Source organism: Otolemur garnettii, unplaced genomic scaffold (assembly GCF_000181295.1).
Source record: "Otolemur garnettii isolate 467f Iridium unplaced genomic scaffold, OtoGar3 scaffold00124, whole genome shotgun sequence".
In the NCBI taxonomy this organism is placed as follows: domain Eukaryota; kingdom Metazoa; phylum Chordata; class Mammalia; order Primates; family Galagidae; genus Otolemur; species Otolemur garnettii.
This window is the reverse complement of record NW_003852519.1, coordinates 2195477-2218448: the sequence shown is the minus strand read 5'-3', so window position 1 is coordinate 2218448 and position 22972 is coordinate 2195477. Positions and strand designations below refer to the sequence as shown.

The 22972-nt window shown below is 40.7% G+C and overlaps 1 protein-coding gene and 1 pseudogene across 1 annotated transcript in view; one reads left to right on the top strand and one right to left on the bottom strand.

Annotated features, from left to right (window-relative positions):
* Positions 1-22972, top strand: part of GRIN2B (glutamate ionotropic receptor NMDA type subunit 2B) — a 309065-nt gene that overhangs the window by 282877 nt on the left and 3216 nt on the right. The window contains exons 9-11 of the mRNA XM_003797783.2: positions 16788-16948; positions 18774-18961; positions 21466-21704. Coding sequence (XP_003797831.1) covers positions 16788-16948; positions 18774-18961; positions 21466-21704 — 588 coding nt within the window. The remainder of the gene's footprint in view (positions 1-16787; positions 16949-18773; positions 18962-21465; positions 21705-22972) is intronic.
* LOC100967124 lies at positions 1029-1871 on the bottom strand (annotated as a pseudogene).

Sequence of the window (22972 nt, the reverse complement as noted above, 5' to 3'; positions counted from 1 at the left end):
CTCTCTTAATAGAATTATCATGGAGCTCAATAAGAAAGCTTTTGAGTAACTTCCTACTATTTAATAGATAAATCAAAAAATATCCACATTAGTGAGTACATTTCTTTCTAATTAGGACTTTTAAGATGAAAGTGTAAAATTGACTCATCTAGAATTATTTTTCCAAATATGTGTTGCAATTCAAAAGCAATCTATCCTACCAGCATCCTATCACTTTAGCCCATTTGCTTACTCTAGAAACAGTCTCTTCTAGCCGGGGATAAAAAGACCTCAGAATTTAAGTGGAAAAATAAATTTTGATGTATTTATCTGATGCAAACTTGAACTTGTTGTTCGGATTCACATCAGACCATGTGATTGGGGCTAAATTCAGAGAGGAAGGCACTTACACATGGTATATTGTTAGAGATAAGAGTTTCTGGTCTAAACTTCAGGCCAACAGATGTGTATCTGATATAAACTTTGGAAAAGGATTTAAAATAAGTTTACTCTTCCCTGTCCTATCATTTTTTTTTTTTGCAAATTAGAATTCTTTTAATAGATATTTAAAAAGTACTAAAATACCCACATGGTTCTGCTATGTTATTTGACATAAAGTAAGGGGTAGAGTGAAGAATCCCAGTGCAGCTCAGTGGGCCCAGAAGTAGACCTTACCATACAGATTAAGGCATGCTCACCTGCCCCCCAACTTCTATCCCCTCTGCTGTTCCCAGCCCCCAGTTCCTGCAGCAGGAAACCCCAGTGGTCTGGCTCTTGTACCGGGAGTACAAGGCACCTGAAGGGCTGGCTGGATGTGTGAGGACAGGTGACCTTTAAACACAAAACAATACTGTGGGGTGGGGGAGTATATAGTGCAGCTGTGGCAGCTGGTAGGTCCTGCTCCTCTATAGCACAGGTGGATGTGGGATGGGCACTTCTCTGGGAGTAAGGAAGCCTAGATCCCAACAGAAGACTTTCTCAATTTGTTTTTGTTACAAAGTAAATGCAAAGATGATATGGTGTAGAGTGGTGTGGGTGCTGTGGAGGCCGGGCCAGCCACCCTCCCCAGACCTCAGATCATGGCGATGCTCTCGGGGGCACAGTTGAGGTGGGTGGAGGTGCTGCTGCTCCCAGAGGATTTGCAGGCCCTGCCAGGAGTAGGCTGCAATGCAGCCACCAGAGTGTCTGAGGAGATCGCCCCAAACGCGTAGCTGAAGGTACCATAGAAAATGAGGATATCGATGACAAACACCCACTCACACAAGGCTGCCCCATGCTGCAGCTGAGAATTGTCATGGATGAAGAAGACACCGCTGAGGACTAGGGTGATGAAAGCAATGATAGGCAGCACACTTCCCAGGTAGGCCATAGCCAGGTCCAGGGGTGCAGTGGCCCCGTGGTAGGAGAGGGTACAGTGCAGGCAGATAAACAGCAGCCCCGCAGGGAAGGCCACACAAGCTCTAACGTAGTGCAGAGACTTGGCATGATCCACCTAGTCAGTAGTTGCCGACTACCACGAGGCCTGCAGCATTGGTGCAGCCTGTGATGAGTGCTGTTGTGTTAACCCAGGAGGGTCGACTCTGCTCCAGGAGCTGCTCATAGCACAGGAGGCAGATCAGGGCCACCATGAAGGCACCCACATTGCCAATGAGGCTGAAGAGGCAGCTCTGTGGGGGATATGTGCTGCATGTGCTGATGAGGGGGACATTGTCCAGGGTGCAGCAGGCCTTGGGGCCCCCTTGCTCTGCAGGGTCAGGAGAGCAGGACTTGTTGTAGGACCAGTTCTCCACAGGGCACACATAGTGGTTCATCATGGCCATGGCATACACAGTCCATAGGCCAGTGATGGAGAATGCTGGCAGGCTGACAGGAAGGAGGATCCAGGCAGTCATGAGGGAGGGGAGCCAGAGTGGTGGTGGTGTGGGGGGGAGGACAAAATGTAGGTGGGGAAGAGGAGGGCAGCCAGGCTACCTTGACGTATTTCGGTCACAACCATCAGCTGCCCTGGCCTCCCAGGAGCAACCCACTGCCACCACGCCCGCCTCAGCCCCCTTGTGGTGCCGTCTCTAGCTGCGCATCCTTCTCCTTTTTACATTAATAGAAATGATATGTTAGACGGTATGGTATACTAATATTCAACATATTTATATTTATCTCTCTACACTAGACAGTAACCTCAATGGGGGCAAGAATTTTCATCTAGTTTATTTACCGATGTATCTGCAGTAACCATAATGGAATCTGACATCTATAGGGGCTCAAATATTTATTGAAGAATGAATGAATTAGTTATCTAGTCAATAAATGAATGAGAAGACAGTTATATAATTCATATAGTGGTCATGGTATAAGGCAATACTTTCCACTCTTTATTAGCCATTTGAATTTGAGAAACAAATATTAGTTTCATAACCAATGATTGGGAGAGAAAGAAAAGAGGGTTAATGTAGATAAGAAATATTTGACATTTATAATTCCAGATATAATTTTCTTATCTCATCCCTGTCAAACCATCTAAATGAGGCAGGTATTTAAGAAGAAAACTGAAAAACTGAATAAATGGGGTCTCTACCTGTGATACCATTGTGGCTTATCAAATCTCAAATTACAAAGTTCTGTCAGGGCCTATTTGGCAAGACATTTGACTTCTTTGACGTCCCGAGTAGTCCTCGTCTCGTTTGTGAGAGGCATACAGGAGACCTCCCTTGTGTGTGCATGTGTGAAGCCTGCACTGTGCTGAACCGTGAGACCTCGGCTTCTCCATTAGCCAAGTGTTTGTTGAGCATTTTTTATTTTCAGAGGAAGATATCCTCATTTAACAAAAGTAGCCAAGCCTAAATGAGTGTAACATTTTCCACTTTTAGAGGGTAAAAGATATAGGTGATAACAAAACAAGCTTATATGGAGGGTATATAGTAGCTCTGTTATTAAAGGTAACAATCACTTCTAGACTTCTTCTGGAATAAGTACATATGAAACATTATCTCTGAAACCATCTATTGTATCTAAATTTCTGTATAGCATCCACACCCCCAAATCAAGTCACATAGCAGGTGTTCACTGGATATATCTGAAAAAAAAAAAAAAGTAACCCTAAAATGGAATGTGAGTTAATAATACAGTTTAGAATGACTTTCAACAGAAGAGTTGGAAGTAAAAGAGTTTTTTTGGCTTAACTCTTAACGAACTAGAAAACTTAAATTCCATTCCTCTACCAACATGGTTATAGATTTTTTACTTCCTGGTAGTCACCTCATAATAATTGTGTTAACATCGTAACTGGAGGTCCATTAAGGACGGCTTAGGCACTCTGGACTCCCCTGAGCCCTAAAGGACCACTGAGGGATAAAGCATCTGCCCTACTTTGCCACTGGCTCTCTACTGCAGTTCCTGGTACAGAGAAGATTCCCAGTAGGTGTGCAGGTACTGAATAAAAATGGAGATGGAGACAGGAATAGGCAGCGGGTGTTTGGTCTTGGATAGGCAATAAACTTCAACTTCCCAGGCCTCTGTTTCCTCCTCTGTACTCCAAGGAAGTTGCTCAGTTGCCATTTCTCAAGCCCTGTTGCACAGTCTATGAGTGTGCTGGAGACACAAAAGATATTTAATAACAAAAATCCGTGGCAAAATTAGTTTGAGAAGATGCTGTGTCAAAGTGAAATATTAATAGATTTCTTTACCAAAGGATTATCAGAGTCCTCTCCTGTCATGGTCCATTGTGAACCCCTGAAGGGGGATGCGATATGCTCGGTGGGATCTCCCAGCACTGACATTCTGTAAACTAGAGTGTCCCGTGCATGGAGCTGACTTTATTGACCAAAGCAAGAAGTTCTGCTGTGCTGTAAATGGGTCACAATGTGACAGCGTGTGCACATGCTGGCGTTTCCTTTCCTCAGTTTGGAACTGGCGGATCTGATTGATTGCCAAGGAAGCAGAGGCTCACCAGTCCCCTGCCTTGCCTTTTCCTCCATCCTCACTCCCCCAAGGCCCTTCCCAGCCTTTTTATAGTCCTCCCCTGACCCCAGATTCATGATTATGGAGATGTTGGAATTGATTAGAACCTTGAGGATCATGCTGAGAACTGGAGCACCCCTGCATCTATTGGGGCATCATGATTGTGGAGATCATTGGCATTAGAATCTCGGGGATTATGCTGATAACTGGAGCACCCCTGCATCTATTGGGGCATCATGCACATGGAAATCTTGGTAGTAACCTTCAGTATTACCCCAAAATTATATGAGCTGCTGGAGCTTCCGGTGCAGCTTCAGAATCCCAGTTTTCATGCTGAGTCTACCTATATCCTCCCTTGAAATCTTCTTTAAAGGGCATTTCCTTCTAGCACCCATAGCTTTAATAAAACATCTGAAACAATCCCTTATGCTCTCCCAGGCTGGTCTGTGAGGTGAAGTGGAGTGGATGGTATGACACCTCTTTGTAACAGTCTTGCCTAAAAAAGATTGAAGGAGCATGACCAAGGCCACCTGTCACACACAGGATGACTTAAGGATAAAACTCAAATGCCTCTGTTTTTATGACTTCATTTCATTTCATCTCCATGTTATCATAATTATCTCCAACTCTGTCACATTTTTGGTGCCAACGAAATATTCATAGGCATTGTCAAGTCCTAGATCTGACAAGCTCTTGTGGGATTTTGATCTGATATATTTTTTTTCAAGGAAAAATGTCCTTAACTGGCATTAGGGAAAATTAACTCCTTATTCACCAGGGATGCCAGGCTAACCCTAGATGTGAGGAATGTTAGTGCTCAACTGTGTGCTGCATCCTAATACATTAACCAGTAAAGAGTGCGTTTTTGAATGAGGTCTTGAATAAAATAAATGTATCCCCATTTGTGCTTCATCTGGTAGGTCATTCATTCATTCATTCACATTGAGAACCAATTAAGTGTCAAGTGCACTCTGGGTACAAGAGATCCTGCAGTGATCACATTCTAAAGCAGCGGTTCTCACTGTGGGTCGCAATCCACAGGAACTGTATTAAAGGATTGCAGCATTAGGAAGGTTGAGAATCACTGTTCTAAAGGGAAAGAAGGAAGAAAATAAAAAGGCTGATGCTAGTCAGGGAGCAATATATGTGGCTATCTGGGGCTTTGGAGACAGGGGAAAGAAGATGCTAAGGCAGGAGCTTGCTAGGAACTACAGGAGGGCCAGTGTGGCTGCTGAGGAGGGGCTGAGGGAGAAGGCTGAGCAGGAGCTTGAGGGCAGGTTGCACCCTGCTCTCCTTTGTTCTTCTGAATACATACATAGGTAGATCTAGATTCTGTCAAGGTTTCTGCTCCGTTATCCTTTGCATTTATTCCCCCCATTATTTCCCCCTGAAGCTAGTCCAGGCTGTTTGTGGTTTTCCCGTGAACGTCCCTTCTCCGGCCTCTCGTTTCCTCAGGTCATGCTGCTTTAGCTCCATAATAATCACACCTGGGCAGCATGGGGTCTACCTCATGTTCCTCCTCAGTTTGAACGTTCCTTGGGCTCATAGTATGGTTTCTATGCAGGTACCAAATTAGTGTTCCATGTTTACAGGTACGAACATTCCTTCCAACTTCAGCGCAGGGGCCGTGCCCATGTCCCTCTGCGTCCTTGCTCGGGACATTCTGCTTGCCCTGACTGCCCTCCGCAACCCCTTTGCTTGTCCCAATCTCGGACAGTCTGCAGGAGTCGGCTCTGTTTCTGCCTCCTCGGTGGACAGAGGCCCAGCAACCCCATCCTGTCCTGACGATTTCTGCTCCCCTTGAACTTCCATAGTCCTTGCCTTCCTCACCTCCCAATGGCATTGGCACACTCGTTCAGTCATCGAATTCTTTATTCCACAAAAGGGTAATAAGTGTCTGTTCTGTGTGCACAGAACCCTGTGATGTATTTTATAGTTAAATGCGAGGACTTAGGCTTTGAATCCTTGCTCTGCTAGTTTTTAACTATATGGCCTTGTTCATTATTACTGTCTGTGCATTAGTTTCCTTGTCCATTAAATGGGGATAATAATGCCTACCTCACAGGGCTGATGAGAAGATTAATGAGTTATTGTATGTAAATTGTACATAGCAAATGCTGTAGAACCATTAGCTGCTGGTGGCATTATATTAATATCATTATTATTTCCAGCTGAACTGTAATAGCAGGAATCATATCTGTTGCCTTATTTCGTTTCAGAATTCAGTGACTTATACTTGGTTTATGCCCATTAATCGTGTATTGACGATGATATTTTATGGCCAGACACAGGCTTTGCCAATCACCTAAAACTCCAGGGTACATGTTATGACGTGGTAAAGTTAATATAGTTAATATAGGAATAAACCCATGTGGTTGGCTCCACTGGCTCAGGGACCAAACCTCAGCTAGTTAACATGCAATGTGATGCTATTATCTGATTTTACAAAATATTTCAGGAAATATTTATTAAAGCTTATAGATGCAAACTTTATAAAATACAAAAGAAATGATTGCTGTGTATTAAGATCATCACTGGGAGGAAAACTGATAATTAACTGAATTCCAGGAATCCAAAGTACTGGCATGTTATGTTCTGCAAGCTGTTGTATCTGCCACAGCAGGAGGGCAATGACAGGGGAGGGAGCTCCAGGCTCCTTCATACCCTCCTCCTCTTGAGAGTTCCACATTGCACTCGGAGAGGAAAGGGCCTCCTAACCCAGCAACTCAGCATGCAGAGCTATGAAGACACCTAGAAGGATGGCATGGTCTTACTGGCCTGCTCACATCCAAGTGCAGATTTCTTCATATGCTAACTATGTTTGTTACCCTGGACAATTATAACACTGATGTTAATACAAGGGGAAAAGGGAGCAGAAACCACTGGGTGTTCAGAAATGTCATCAGGTTCATCAGAGGCACAGGAAGAGAACCGAGCTAATTTTGGCACTGTTATTACGTACCTGGATCTTCTAACTACATTCTATATTGTTATTGTTATCATAAGTTCATTGCCTCCTTTGAATGAATTTGAACAATATTCTCTTCAATGAATAATTTATAATGAAACGTAAAAATATTCCTCCGACTTCCATTCCAGAACTTTCTAATCTGCCATGATATCCAGATTAGATAAGCAGTGGGATATTTCATGGCCAGGGTCTTGGATGGCTACTCTGGACCCTGTGTTTTAAAATGAAGGATTTGTGACGGGATGCTCTAGCTTATTTCTCCTTTTGGAACAGCGTTAAAATCCAATTCTATAGCTAAGTGGCTTGTTCATTAAGTCACACAGTTAATGAGTGGTAGAGTTCAGATTTGAACTTAGATCTTTAAGTCCATAACCCACGTATACACTTACTGGTTTACTATTAAATCATCCCTTGAATGTAAGCACAGACCATCTCCTTTTCACATCTGTCATGAGCGTTCATCGGCCATAGGATAGTGAAAGAGGTCATGTAGTTACAGAGTCTGCTCTTTGTGCTTTCACCTGACCTCTGCTTCCCCCTGTGGACCCAGCAAGGGATACCAGTGGAAAAGGAGAGAGGCCATTCTCTCCAGCTACTTCCTCTGCTCTTCAGACAGTGCACAGAATCTGAAGTCACACATGTACTTCACCCTAGTTTGGCCATAGGATATTATTACAGAATGATTTAGTAATAGGCAGCATAGCTGGATACAACACCACTGGGCTAATGAAGATAATAACAGTGGCTATCCTTGCTTTACATTTCCTTGAAAAAATTAGGGAGATCAAATGAAAGAAGACATGTGAAAAGATTTTGGGAGCAGGAGGCACAAGACCCATCACTGTCACTCCTGGTACTTACCTTGGAGAAATAAAAACTTACATTCACACAAAAACCTGTACATGAATGTTTAATAGCTGCTCTGGTCATAATTTCCCCAAACTGAAAGTAACCTGAATGTCCTTCCAGGGATAAATGGATAAACAAACTGGTATGTTCATACGATAGAATACTATTCAGGTTCATACGATAGAATACTATTCAGCAATAATAAGAAATGCAGATACATACAAAAGCCCTGATGAATCTCAACATTATTATAAGAGGTAAAAAGAACAAGCCAGTCTTGAAAGGTTACATGCTATAGGATTACATTTATATGACATTCTGGAAAACTTCAAAACTATAAAGGACAGAGAACAGGTCAGTGGATGCTGGAGGTTAAGTGCAAAGGGAGGGTGTGACTATGCAGGAGTTGCATGAGGGGGGTTTGTGAATGATGGAACTGTTCTGTATCTTGATTGTGGTCATGACTGCAAGATTCTATACATGGTTAAAATTCACAGACTTGTACATCAATAATAATGCTGATGACAATGGAAGTCAATAATTAAAAAGCACTATTCAAATATAAAATAGTGATGACAGTAATAATAATGATAACAGAAGGGTGCTGCATAAGTAAAAAGGTAGGCTTCTCAGAATTCTGATGTTCTGGCCCAGGCCAAAAACTGCACTTGCCTCCTAAGACTTCCCACCTTTTCTCTTGGGTGCCTGGAAGAGATGAATAACATTTGGCCATTGATTCTTTTTGTGATGCAAATGTAAAATCAGAAGTAAGGGAATGAATATTTACGTGTGGGATTGTCAAGCTTTGAAGACAAAAGTCCCCCGATTCCATCCATATCTCTGAATCCCTGAAAAGAGGATGTCCAATATCCATCTCTTCAAGGTCACAGCACTGGCTTGTCCTAATCTGCATATGCTGATTGGATGCAGACTGAATAGGAAGAACCATTTTTCAGGGTAGCCAACTACCTAAGAAGGCAGTTTCTTGCCACTGTCATTTTAGCAGAAATCTCTCATTTGCACGCTATCACTCACCAGATCTAACTCTACTTAACATCCTAGGACCAAGTGATGGTTGAGCAGGAGATGGCCTTGTCTGGTGGTCAGAATGACAACCTGGACACCATCAGCATTTAGGGTGGTTTTGGTTTTAGAACCTACTCCTCTCCTAGTGCCATGACCTCAGACTTCTCTATAAATATATTTCCTCCCTTTTTGCCCTGAAAACTAACCAGACTGGAGGAGGAATCTTAAAGCTGAGGGTTCTTCTAGTGTGAAGTGATGTTAACTCCCCAACTCCACTCTTCCAAATCCAACCCACCCTCGCAGGCAGCTTTAATCCAATTCCCTCAAGAAGTCTTCCAGAAAGCACAGGCTGGCTGCAGCCTTGCTCCTTTGGAATTTCTGTGGCAAGTAGTATACACCTCTGTGGCCTTGTATGGTTAGCTAGTGGTGTACGGTTCATCTTTTGTACTTTTGGAAAACAGAAACACATCTGATGATACTCTGTGAGTTGATTGAGGTGACACAGCTATCAAATGGCAGAGCTGGGATTTCAGCTCAGGCCGCCTGGCTCCAGGGACTCTGATGTTGTTCAGCCCTTAGATTATGAACTCTAAACTTCTTTGCATAGAATTCAACTTTCTTAGTGACTCATGGCTTGCCTCCTCTTTGGCTGTGTCAGCCTCCTGTCACCATGGCCATACGCATGGCCATACGTGCAAGGCTCTGACAATGACAAGCTGCTCATGATCTCCAGTCATGCCCAGGCTTTCTTACTGTCCTGTGTTTTTGAATAGACTGTTGTCTCCATCTAGAACCACTTTGCTCCTCTTGCCCAAATGGTTAAATCTCAGCCCCTTTGCTCTGTTCTCCCACTGCTGCATGAGCACGGCTGCTCATAGCATCCTTCATGTTGTTCACTGTCCCGTGGTCACACCAAGTTTGTCCCCAGGTCAGGGCACTTGCTATTTCCTGGACTTGGTACAATTTACCCCTGGTCATCGTATGCCCTCTTATCATTCAGGTCTCGTTCAGATGCCACCTTCTCAGAGAGGCCTTTTTCAGATAGCCCATCTAAGCTTATTCTCCTACCAGTCACTCTTTATCCTATTATACTGTTTCAATTTCTTCACAGTTCTTCATTTTCACTATTTGAAATCATCTGTTTCCTACCTACTGCTGCACAGCAAAATGCCCCAATACTTAGTGGCTTGAAGCAGCAAGCATTTCATTGTATTTCACTTTTTTTTTTTTTTCTTGAGACAGAGACTCACTCTGTCACCCTGGGTAGAGTGCCATGGAGTCATAGCTCATGGCAACCTCAAACTCCTGAGTTCAAGTGATCCCTCTTCCCTCAGTAGCTGGGATTACAGGCACCCTCCATAACTCCTGGCTAGTTTTTGTATTTTTAGTAGAGAGAGTCTGACTCTTGCTCAGGCTGGTCTAGAACACTAGAGGTCGGATGATCCATCTGTCTTGGCTTCCCAAAGTGCTAGGATTACAGGTGTGATTCTCTGTGCTAGCCTGTATTTCACCATTCTGTGGGTCAAGTATTTGAGTAGATGTTGGTCAAGTGAGTCTTCTATTTCATGTGGTATCAATGGAGGTCACTTGATATTCAGCTGGGGGCTGGGCTGGGCTGGAGGGCCCATAATGGCTTCACTCTAATGCCATGTGTCCTGGCTGGCTTGGCTGGAAGTCAGGGCTCAGCTGGGACCATAGACAGAAGCGCCTATAGGTTTATCTCTAGCATGGTGGCTTCAGAGTGGTTGGACTCCCTGCATTCTTCCATGATGGGCCGATTCTCTCAGAGAAAAGTTCTAAGAGACCCAAAGGGAAGCTGCTAAGCTTCTTTTGCCCTAGCCTTAGAAGTTCTAGAATGTCACTGATGCCATATTCTACTGGTTGAGCAAATCACCTAGAGCAGCCCAGAGTGGGGTGGGGAGATAGAAACCTCTTTATCATAGAATGGCAACAAATTGGTCGCTAACTTTAATCCACCACATTTTTACATAAAGGCTTCTTTTCTGTCCTCCCCCTTCTTTACCATGTGAACTCCTCAAAGGCAAAATCATATTCTGCAATATCACATCTCCAGCACTCAGAATCTTGTCTATACATGATAATTACCAATAAAGGCTTGCTAAATGTTTTATACAAAAGAAAGAATAAATGAATGAATGAGTAAAAAATTGAATGAGGGCAATGTGCAGTGGCTCATACCTGTAATCCTACCACTTTGGGAGGCTGAGGTGGGAAAATTGAGGCCAGGAGCTTGAGTCCAGCCTGAGCAACACAGCAAGACCTTGTCTCTATACACATATACATGTACACACATACACACAAAATTTAAAAACTGAACAAATGTTTACATTTCTGACTCTCTGGTGTGTAAACTCCTTAACAACAGGATCTGATCTTTTTCCTCTTTGTATCTTTAGTACCTAATATGATCTTCTATGCTAATAGATGCTCAGTAAATATTTGCCAAATGAATTAATGGATTTTAATTATTATAGTTAAAAGAGATAATGTAACTTATTCCTTGCATGTATGAAGATGTTAATTAAGGGTGGCTATTTTTAATGAATTAATACGTTAATACATTAATACATATGAAAACAAACATATTTTTTATACATACTATATTATATTATATTAAAAAATAATTTTTAAATAGAACACATCCCCACTTCCCTGACTTGTTTCCTTTCCCCTTGACTCTGTGAGGGGGTTTTTAGTGTGGTGGTGGTAGCCCAAACAGCCCAAGGCCCTAGAGTCTGTGCATCTCTGGTAGGGGCAAGGACCATGACACCTGCCTCCAGAAACCTTCCTCCTTGGGCAACTGCAGAGACTAATTCACTTTGAGGTCATTACAATGGAAGCTAAGATGATGCTCTGAGCAGCACAGAGGGCTGAATTCTTATTCCCTGCTGCTCTCCAGGAGGATCAAGTGAGATTACAGTTCTCTTAACATTCTGGCATTGTTTTGCCCTTGTGTGAGTCTGTGCTTAGAGTAATTGCTAGAAGCCATGTGCTGAATCCAGTGGGAAGGGTGTGAATTGGCATTTGAGTTTTCAGAAAAAGAAGGATGCCCTCATTGTGTGGCTCCACTTATAGCATGTGGTTTCAGTCTCCAGTGGGCAGTTGGACTATTCTGCTAGCATTTGTGCTGGCAATGGGAAGGCTCAGTACCCACAGGGCAAGTCTCAGTTTATCTTCCTGCTGCACATGTGGCCTTGAACAAATTATTTGACCCCTTCAGGGCTTGGATTTCCTCATCTATGAAATGGGACTGATCTCAAATCCATCCCTTTGGCAGTATTTCCGTATACCAATCTGTATTTTGGTAGTAATAATCTTATCGATGCCTAGAAAAGTACTCGATTCAAGAAAGTACTTGCTGACCAAAGGTGATTAATAAAGAATACTGTACAAATTTTCCTACTTTGAAATAAGACTGAGTGTTTTAATCCACTTGTTGTTCTGGGATCCTGTTTCTCTGAACCCCCCAGTTGGTCTCTGAACCCCCCAGTTGGTCTGGTTTGATTACTCAACAGATCTAGAAAGTTCAACTGAGGCATGGACGAATCTAAAGTGGAGGTGTGTAGAAACCAAAAGTGAAACTGGAGCAGCACAGGCAGCATGAATAGAAAGCAAAAGTAACTTTGCACAAGCTTTAGTATAGCAAAGAGAAATTTCATTTAAGAACAAAGAGAAAGCTTAGATCACTTCCAAAAAGAGTTGGAAGTATCTCTTGAATTGTTTGTAACTTTTTCATTGGTCTCTGCCTCCAGGCACCTTTGTCCTTTCCTATCAGTTGTTGATTAACTCAGTTACCTCATACTAACATCCTTCTTTCCCTTTTTTGTAGAGAATTGACGCATGCTGATCATAGCTTTTCCATAACGTTTCTGTGGGCCCTCCAGACTTACTCATTCAGCAAGTCAGGGTTTTCCCATCCCTCATGAAGTCCCTTTACTTTGTCCCTTCTCATATTGGGATTTCAAAAAAATTTTTTTAAATTATTTTTCAGGGTCCTCTTTATTCTATGGATTTTAAGACTTTCGGTTTCTTGACAGTGCTAGATTTTCTTCTTTCCCACATCCCTAGACAGCATTGATTAGCATTCAGGTTAAACAAGTGCCATATAATGCCTTAAAGCTTGGGGTAGGTTTTCTTACAGGAGCATGTATTGAAAGCATCAAAGTATTTGGAAGATTTTTTTTTTTTCTTATTCCCACAGGCCTGTCTAAACATATAGTTCTCCATGGATGAAAATGTTAGTAAAATTCAAGTTCCAATGGCAGTTTTTTAAAAACCATGTTTTATTTAAAGTTCACAGATTGTACCTAGCTGGGACAAGAATTTTCAAAGGAAAAGGCAAGCTTACTGCTTTGTCTAATTCTGGGGCAATGTGCTCTCCCTGTTGGCCCCCATACTGACCTAGTTTAACGAGCAAATTAGAGAACAAGAGTTTTCAATTTTAGGGAATGTTGCCTTACATAGGACAATTTTCGATATTAAAACTTCATCCCCACTGAAGCAACTAAGAATTTTGAGAATCTACTATGTGCCAGATATTGTGATAAGTACTTTTTAAAAATATATTATCTTACTTATTAAAAAAATACTAGAAAAGTAACATTGTGCAATTCTAAATAACTACCCACATTCATGCAGCTGGCTTGAGACAGAGTTGGAATTCAACCCTCAATTTTCTGCCTCCAGGATCAGTGTATTCTGCAGAATTGTGCTTTCTCACTCTTACCATCGCTGATTGCTTGGTTTCTCTGATTATTTTCTTATGGAAAATGCTTTAAGTCTTGCTATGTTATTATCTAATTCCATTAGCTTTTTAATAGTTTTAATTTATTTTCAAATATTTTCTCCCAGTTGGTGGCTTATCTTTTATGACCTTAGCTGCATCTTTCAAAGAGAAGTCCTTAATTTTGATGAAGTCCAATTGATTTTTTTTTTTTGGTTGATTGTGTTTTTGGTGTTGTGTCTAAGAAATCTTTGTCTTTCTTGAGGTTACAAATATTTCTTCCTCTATTTTCTTCTAGAAGTTTTGTAATTTCAGGATTTACATTTTAGGTATATGATCCACTTTGAGTTAATTTCTATGTATCTTGTGAAGTGTGAAATGAAGTTTTTTTTTTTAATATGGATATCTAATTGTTCTGACACCATTTGTTGAAGACTATACTCTCTCCATGGCATTGCCTTTACACCATTTGTATATGAATCTATTAGTGGGCACTCTGTTCTGTTCCGATGATCTCTTTATCTCTATGCTAATAACAAACTGTCATGATTACTGTAGTTTAATAATGAATCTTAAAGTCAGGTGATATAAGTCCTTTAATTTTGTTCTTCTTTTTCAAAGTTTTCTTGGCTATGCTAGATCCTTTATCATTTCTTCAGTTTTTAGTGATTCAGGGATACAGTTATAAAAAAGCATCTAAAATCTAAAAATAATTTAAAGTTACAAATTTCTATAGAGCTGTATGGAAACATTCCATAATGTAGCTTCATCAGGAAGTGAGGCACTCTGGGCATCATCTTCCATGTGGTTAATAAATGAAAATGGCTGCACATACTTTGTATGGATTGCCAACTTTCAAAAAACTTAGACCATAATAATTTATACTAGAATTGTATTACAACTTTCATCCATGTTTCAGAAAACACTTTGAAGCATAGAATATTTTAGTTATGATGAGTTGATGAGCACCAATTGTCATTGTATTAGCAAAGTAAAAGAGAGATTATTGCTGATTAAAGAGAGCAAATTACTCTTTACCATAGACCATAGTATCTACTCTACTCTTGATTTGTTGAATACATTTCTTCAAATATCTAAAATGTTTTATTTGGTAGTGATGTACAAAGCATTCTGTCTCTCAATAAGGCATATCTCTGATTATTTTAAACTTGCTGTCTGCTGGGAATAGTGAGGGGTCACTATTAATTAGGCCACTGAAGCCCTGGAAGTGTTAGCCATCACTGTCACTGTGTGATGTTAAGCAAGTTATTTACCTATCGTAAAATGAAAGGTTTGGACTAGTCAACCTTGAGTGACCCATTCAGATCTAAAATATTTTTACTCTAAGAATCTTTATTCACTTTAAAAATAACAAAACAAAATCTCTTAATGGCAAAAAGCACTGTGCTTTCTCAGACAGGAAGTAGGAGTCTTTTGATGTACCACAAATTTCCTTGCACCACTGATGACTCTACTTTCAACTACGGCCAACACTGAGCAGCTGAGATGGCATTTATGGTTCCTGGTGCTGTGATACTTTGTAGTCCCTGAAACCCCAATATTCTGAGAAGGAGAAGAATTGCTTCTAAACCCAGGCAATTCCAAAGGTTCAGAGATCTCTTGAATTGGCAGTGTAGACTTTCAAATATATCTCCAAAGCTAATGGTAAGGCATTAAAAACAAGAGGACTTTAAATATTATTATCATATTTTCTATGCCAGGGCACAGGAGAGCCACTCTGCTCATATTCTATATGAGTGTTTTTAAACCCTTATCTCATAGCATATTTTAACCTGTAGATGAACCTGTAGATGAAGTAAATCTGTGGCACACTTAGATTATATTGATCAAAAAATAAGAAAAGAATATACTTACTGTCCTTTGAACTTCTTTTGAAAATAATTTAATTTAATTAAAAATTTTCATGGCATACCTAAGATCCTCTCATGGCACACTGGGTGAAAATCACTGTTCTATATGATCACTGCTGTACTAACAGAATGGGAACCTTAAGGAGCCAGAAGTTTACCAGGAAGTGCAGAAGATAGGCATGAATGACAAATAAAATAGGGAACATTTATTGAGCACTTGCTGTGTGCCAAGCACTTCTCATGCATTATATAATTTAATCGTCACAACAATCTTGAAAAGTAGGCACTGCCTCCTTCTCACAAATGAAAATGATGCTTAGAGGGTTTCTGTTACTTGCCCAAGGTCACATAGTGGTAAATGGCAGAGATGGTCTTCAAAAATCCATATCTGTTTCCATCTCAAGCTTAAACTCAATAACTACATCAGAGGCAAGTTATCAAAAGTTAGCCAGCACATTTAGAGAGTAAGTGAATCTGTAGTGTGAGTTACAAGATCTACACCAAGAATAACAAGTACTGATGGGTGTCTTTGGGGTAGACTTGATGGAAGAAAAATTTCACAGAGGGTATCCTGAAGACATTATTTTAAGTTACATTTTAAAATGAAGGACATGAATTGGCTTAGAGAGAAAGATAAGTTTATGCTGAGGAGATAGACTGTACAAGGCTGTGAAGATACAAATGAACAAATTATGTGTTCAGGAAGCAACATAAAGACTTACTCATTGTGGGGTAATAGCCAGAAATAAAGCTGATGTAATAAGGGTGAACATCCAAGAGACTTCACTTTATTATGATAGGCACTGGAGATCCACTAAGCAAGGGGAGGAACATAATTAAAATTGTCTTTGATTTTGCAATTTATCCTGAAACTCATATGGGGTAAATGTGAGCTTTGAGCACATTAGGGAAGGTCAAGAGAAAATTTCTTAGCAAAACATGTTTGATACTCGTAAATTATCTTCAAGAGTACAACATAGCTTGCCTCACTAAGATCTTATAGCCTTAAGAATGCAATGATACTGTATTTAGGCCTTAAGTGAAGAGGACTTGAATACAGATTTTACATAATTTTCAGAGATAAAGGTGACTAGTCTACTGCAGTTAAGCTATCAGTACATTCCTTTTTGGCCCATCATTACTGGTATTGAGCAGTATACATAAAAGGTACACAGAAGGATTATAGATTAAAGTCAGGGCTGGACAAATAGAAATCTCTCAGTAATATGTGTTAAATTGATTTGAATTCAAATCCACTTTCAGATAACAATTGCTGCTCCTGAGTGATGGCTCATGTATTTGGTGAATTATAGCTGGGTCTCTTCCATTATGAATCCGCTCATGCTAACTTAATATCTCTTCACTCTCTCTTTCTCTCTATTTCTCTCTCCAGTTCCAGAGACCTAATGACTTCTCACCCCCTTTTCGCTTTGGGACTGTGCCCAATGGCAGCACAGAGAGGAACATTCGCAATAACTATGCTGAAATGCACGCCTACATGGGCAAGTTCAACCAGAGGGGTGTAGATGATGCATTGCTCTCCCTGAAAACAGGGTAAGAACTGCTTCCAAGCTCAGAGTCCTTCACATGCTTCCCACATTTACTATACATATACTTGGTCAGATGTATTTGCATGTCATGCTTGGTGCCAAAAAAAGCTAAATCAAAGATTTCTTGTGTTCTTTATGGATTTCCAAGTTAAAGTTGATAGTATAATTCAGGCTAGCATACAGAAATTTCATGCCATTCTTGACTTCTGTGTATTTCCTTAATAAATTATTTTCTATTTATGTTCACGCAACTATGAAACAGAAATGATATAGATGTGAAAGTAGGAGGGAAGAGTCAAGGATGAGGTTCATGGGTTACATATGGTATAAAAGACCTTTTGTAGTAAGAGGTGAAAATGATGATTCTCCTTAGGGATGAGGGAGAAATAAATGGAAAAATATGTAAAAGTGTTAAGAAGAATTTGTCAATGGATCACCAATTTCAGCTTGTGTTGGCATTCTTTGCGGCCCAGCTCTGGACTCTAGGGGGTATTTATCCATTGAAAGGAGTTCGTGCATTCCAAATATATTGGTTTGCATAGTCCCAGCCATACTTGTTCTTTTGTTCATTTGGGTTCTAGAAGCTACAGCTGTGGAATATGTCAGATAATTTCACATTATAGATGTTGGCATTTAAGGGCCAAGAGGGTATGGTAGCATTCCCTGTGTAGGATAACCAGTAGCACTTGGACCTCTTCTCAACACTCCCATAGCTCTAGGTCTAGAAGAGCTACAACGATACCTGGTTACTTAAAATATTGTTAGATTCCATCTTATCACCATAAATAAAATCACAGGAGATTTCAGAAGAGGGGATTTGAGCTTGGGGGCAGGACCACTTTTGGCAGTCTGACCCTTGGTACACCCACAGTTCTCAGTCATATCAGAGTGTTGGTGTTTTGGTTTGCCATGTTTCTATAGGGTTCATTTTACAAAATATTCTGGGTCTTATCTTGCTGGAAGTGCTTGTTTTTATTCTCGAGAAGAAACAAATCTAATTAGCCTGTAAAAGTGAAGGAGATGATGCGTGCTTTTCTTTCTTACAGACCTCTCTATTACCTGTACAGCTATATTTGAATTTCTTTCTCTGCATTGATAGGTTTCAATGTTGATTTCCAATATTGATTCATGCCTTCCCATCTCTACTCCTGTCCCTCCTCGCTTCCCTATATAATCCTTCCTTGCGAAAAACGATACATGAAATGAGGTTTGTATATGACCAGGAATTTGAGACATCTGAGTTCTTCTATATGTTGCTCTCTCTTATAATGTCACACTTTTTGTTCTTACCCAAGCCTCTGCAACCACCACCCAAACCCCTCACCTCTATCCTTATGCTGCATAACAGAATATTGGAACATTTCTGACCACAAAAATAGCATTGCACATCTATTGAAACACATACACCTACACTTATCCCCACTCTGGACTGTAATGAACTGAGAAATGAAAAATGTTATATAAATCTAACCCTTGCTATTTGCTGCTATCGTTGTGGTGGTTACTTTTCATTATTTCTGTTATTATTTTTATTGATTCCTTTTTACTCCTTCTTCTTTTCAGACACAGTTTATGAGTTGGCTTCAGGCCCAACTTACATTTTCATCATTCCCAGTGGGAGGAAAAGAACTCCTCTTTTCAACCTGAAATCTCATAAAGAACAGCCTGGAATTTAGGCTTTAGATTCTGGCAGAGTTCCAACTTAAACCTCACTTTGGACCAGTTCTTTCCCTAGTTTGCTGGAACCCTATGCTTCATGTTAATGGCCCCATAGGTAATTTTGTTCTGGAATTCCTCCACTGGATTCTGTTTGCTTCTTTCTCATGCAGGAAGCTGGATGCCTTCATCTATGATGCAGCAGTGCTGAACTATATGGCAGGCAGAGATGAAGGCTGCAAGCTGGTGACCATTGGCAGTGGGAAGGTCTTTGCCTCCACTGGTTATGGCATCGCCATCCAGAAAGATTCTGGGTGGAAGCGCCAGGTGGACCTGGCTATCCTGCAGCTCTTTGGAGATGGTAAGTTAAAGACAGAGAAAGGTGCTCATTTGTACCAATGGCTGGTACAAAACACCAACATTTTCTTCTTCTCCATATCTTTAACATGTGCATTTCCAGAAAAGCATTTCAGACAACACTGTGAGTTTGGGGGTAATGTTAGTGTCCTATTGTGCCGTAACAAAGGACCACAAACCAAGAGGATTAAACAAAAGAGTGTCTTGTCTCACAGTTCTAGAAGATAGAGGTCTGAAATCAGGGTTTCTGCAGTGTTGGTTCTTTCTGGAAGCTTTAAGGGAGAATCTGTTTCATGCCTCCTCCCTAGTGTCGAGTGGTTGGCTTGTAATCTTGGATGTCACTTATCTTGTAGAAGCATCACCCCAGTCTCTGCTTTCATGTTCCCTTGTTCTACCTGTGTGCATGTTTTCCCTCCTCACCTGTCTGAGTCTGAATTTCCTTTATCTTAATAATACCAATCATATTGGATTAGAGGCCCATGCTACTCCAGGGTGACTTCCTTTTAACTAGTTGTATCTGCAAAGATCCTATTGCCAAATAAAGTCACATCTTGCCAAAAATCCTATTGCCAAATACAGTCACATCTTGAGGTAGGACTTCAACATGTGGATTTTAGGGGAGGATTAATGTAATATGACAAGGTGGTATGCTTCTGGGTTTCAGGCAATAATCAAACCTTCAGGAATAAATTGGGAGAGACTGGTATTAAATCATCTCACATGCAGCCAATAGAGTAGATGGAAGTGTGGAAAGTGCCCAGAAAAAAGTCAGAGAAATAAACCTGTGGCCCTTTATCATTCTTCCCCCTCTTTTCTCTTGCTCTTTCAGCTGGGAGAGGCAAGAGGCAGGGTTAGACAACCTCAGAGGCAGACACCGTCAGCCACCCCCCAGTGTCATCCTGGTGCTGACTGAGTAGCCAACTTGATTTGGGAAAATCTCATCTCCTATTTCATTATACTCCTGTCTTCTGCATCCCTCTTCCCTTTGCTGTCCAAAGCACTGACTCTTTCTGTTAGCTTCCCAGAATCTAATCCTGTTATGGATGAACTGCCTGACTCCACTCGGCTCCACCAGCCATCAGCCAAGTGGCTCTAAATTATATCTGCAGAAGCGTTGCTGTTAGGGATGAGATCAGAAGCAGAAGACCACAGGTAGATTTTTAGACTCCAGGTGAAGCTGGCTGCTCCACTGGTTAGGAGAATCATAGTCTGATCAAATGAATGAGTAAAAAGTGATTTGATTAACATTGCTAAGAGGAGGGCATCCTCGCTGTAGTGTTAACAAGCCATTTTGGTATAAGCTTCTGTAATTTTAGCGTAGCTGTTCCTTAAAGGCAATTACAGAGTCTGTATCTATGAGGAAGGGCAGCAACAGAGATGATGCCCAAAAGTTACCAAAGCTTTTGTCAGATTATGCAAAGAAAGTTCAGATTTTTAACCAAACAGGAACTATCACAATGGGCAGTTTTCTTCATGAGATTTTCAGGGGGTTGCTTGTCTATGATGAGATGCATTCTGGTGCACGTGGTTTCTTTTATTTTCCTTTTTCCTGGAATTTGTATCTTTCTACTTCCTAGGATCCAGTGAAAGAAATAAAAGTTATTGATAGCTTTCATGAATTGAGGTAATCAAAGCATCCCTAAGCAGTGTTAAAAGGAAGGAGGCAGGGACAATTTTACCCAAGCTTACTCCTCTTTGCTCTTTATGTTTTCCTTGACACTGAGAGATAAGTAAATCTGAGGGGCCCTAGGGAATTAATCAATCTCTCTGCCGATCTCTCACTGTCTCTCCTCTCCCTACCCCATCTGCTTTCCACAATTTTTGGAGCAATTTTCGGAATCATTTGTTTGATTATGTTATTCCCCACTGTCTATAAAATAAAGTGCAGTGCTGAGTCTGATACTCAGGTCCTCAGCACTCTTGCATCCATCTTTTTTATTCAGCTGCTTTGCCTACTATTATTCTGTTTGAACTGCTCTGCATGTCTTTCCCTAAACAAGCCTTCTGTTTTCCCATTGATCATTCTATTCCAACTGCCCTGAATGCCTTTTTTAATATAAGTTATAATTTTAATATAAGTTAAAATTCATCTATCCACCATGCCCACCTCCATGTCCTGCCTACCTCAAGAAATCTACTGGCCATGCCATCCACAAAATTGCTCTCTCCTCTTTGAACTCTTGTTACCCACATAGAGCTTCTCATATTGGTTATTTATATACCAACTAATACTGGATAGATAATGCACAGCAGAAGCAGCATGTCATGTCTTTGTATCACCTATAGGACTCATATTGTCATTAAATACTTACTGAGTACGTTGATGAATTCATATAGAGTGGTATTGACAAAATTGCTGTTATCATCCTCTATTCATTTTCTTTTTGTCTCTTTCTCTCTGTCTTAATTCGTGTTTCTCTCCTTCTCCAACACCCTTCCTTCTCCCTTTTCTCTATTCCTGTCATCTTGTCTCTCTTTATCTGTTTTCCTTCTCTGTTCTACCTCCAGGGGAGATGGAAGAACTGGAAGCTCTCTGGCTCACTGGCATTTGCCACAACGAGAAGAATGAGGTCATGAGCAGCCAGCTGGACATTGACAACATGGCAGGAGTCTTCTATATGTTGGGGGCGGCCATGGCTCTCAGCCTTATCACCTTCATCTGTGAACACCTTTTCTACTGGCAGTTCCGGCATTGCTTTATGGGCGTCTGTTCTGGCAAGCCTGGCATGGTCTTCTCCATCAGCAGAGTAAGTGCTTTGATTTAAATTCGTAGAGCTTGCTCAAGACATCTTAGCCTAGCACTGTGTAAAGCAGAGAGACCCAAGAGAGCACTAACTCCAGCTCCATTGCAAAAGCAAGAAACCGCATCATGTACATTTCCCCAGGAGTCTGCGTGGTATAATTTCAAGTGGTTCAAAAAATGGGTGATACTATATTTCCTTCATGAAACAGCTTTCTGTGTGGGATTTAGGCATTTGGTTCTCTATAAGAACTGGCAGATCTATCAAAATGGAATAGTTGGCTTTTTGCCAGTTGCCTTTCATCACCATCAGTTAATTCTATACAGGGTGCATTAATCATTTAATCCTCCTTTTAAAAATGACATTTCTATTCAAATAATGAAATGTTACGTATCTCTCTGGTCCTAACATACACAAAGATATATTATTATTTGTGGTTTCAGTGTCCCACTCTATGTTTTAACCATGTGTAGATTGTGAGGAGTTAAAGAGCTTAACAGAATCTTCAGAAGTAAGTCCTGACTTACAAGAAATTTATATTCTAGAAACTTCTTTAATTGGAGCAAGAGTATAATGCTTAGGTCATTCTTTATTTAGGTCTCTCTTCTTCATTTCTAGTCCAAAGTTAGGCATTAGGAACATAGTTTTGTATGTGAACAGAAGGTCACAGACAGGAGGATATTTTTCATTGTTGTTCTTTGTTTAAAGATGGGATTCTTTACCAATGTTGTGGGACTCATTAATGAGAGGTAAATTTAAATGCCCTTTAAGAACTGAGGTCCATAGTCCAGATATGATAAACTTTGACTCAAATGGATTCATTTAAGAAAATGGATTTCTCATTAAATTGTTTCATCATTTTATCACATTCCCATAGTATTTTACTGCTAGAGAATAATTTCTCCATTCCCCTCTGGCTGTGAGTTAATTCAGGCCATTGAATAGCATCAGGGCAAGAAGGTGGAACTTACAGTAGTTATGGTCCCTGAGCCAGGTTGTTCCACTGTGTGGTCCTTTCCTAAAGTGTCAGATAGGATGATCCCAGAAGCAATGGGAAGTTGTCCCAATGGATGGGGATGAGACAACAGAGGTTTAGAAAGAGAACAGCAGCTATATAGGAAAGAAGAAAGGTTTAGACAAGGTGTGCGTCATTGTCCCACAGGGCATCAGCAAGATAGACCTTGAACCATAAAGAAATTGCACTCATAGGCCTTTGATATAAATCAATGCCTCTATAAAGGAAAAATCCTTAAAAAAAAAAAAAAAAAAAAAAA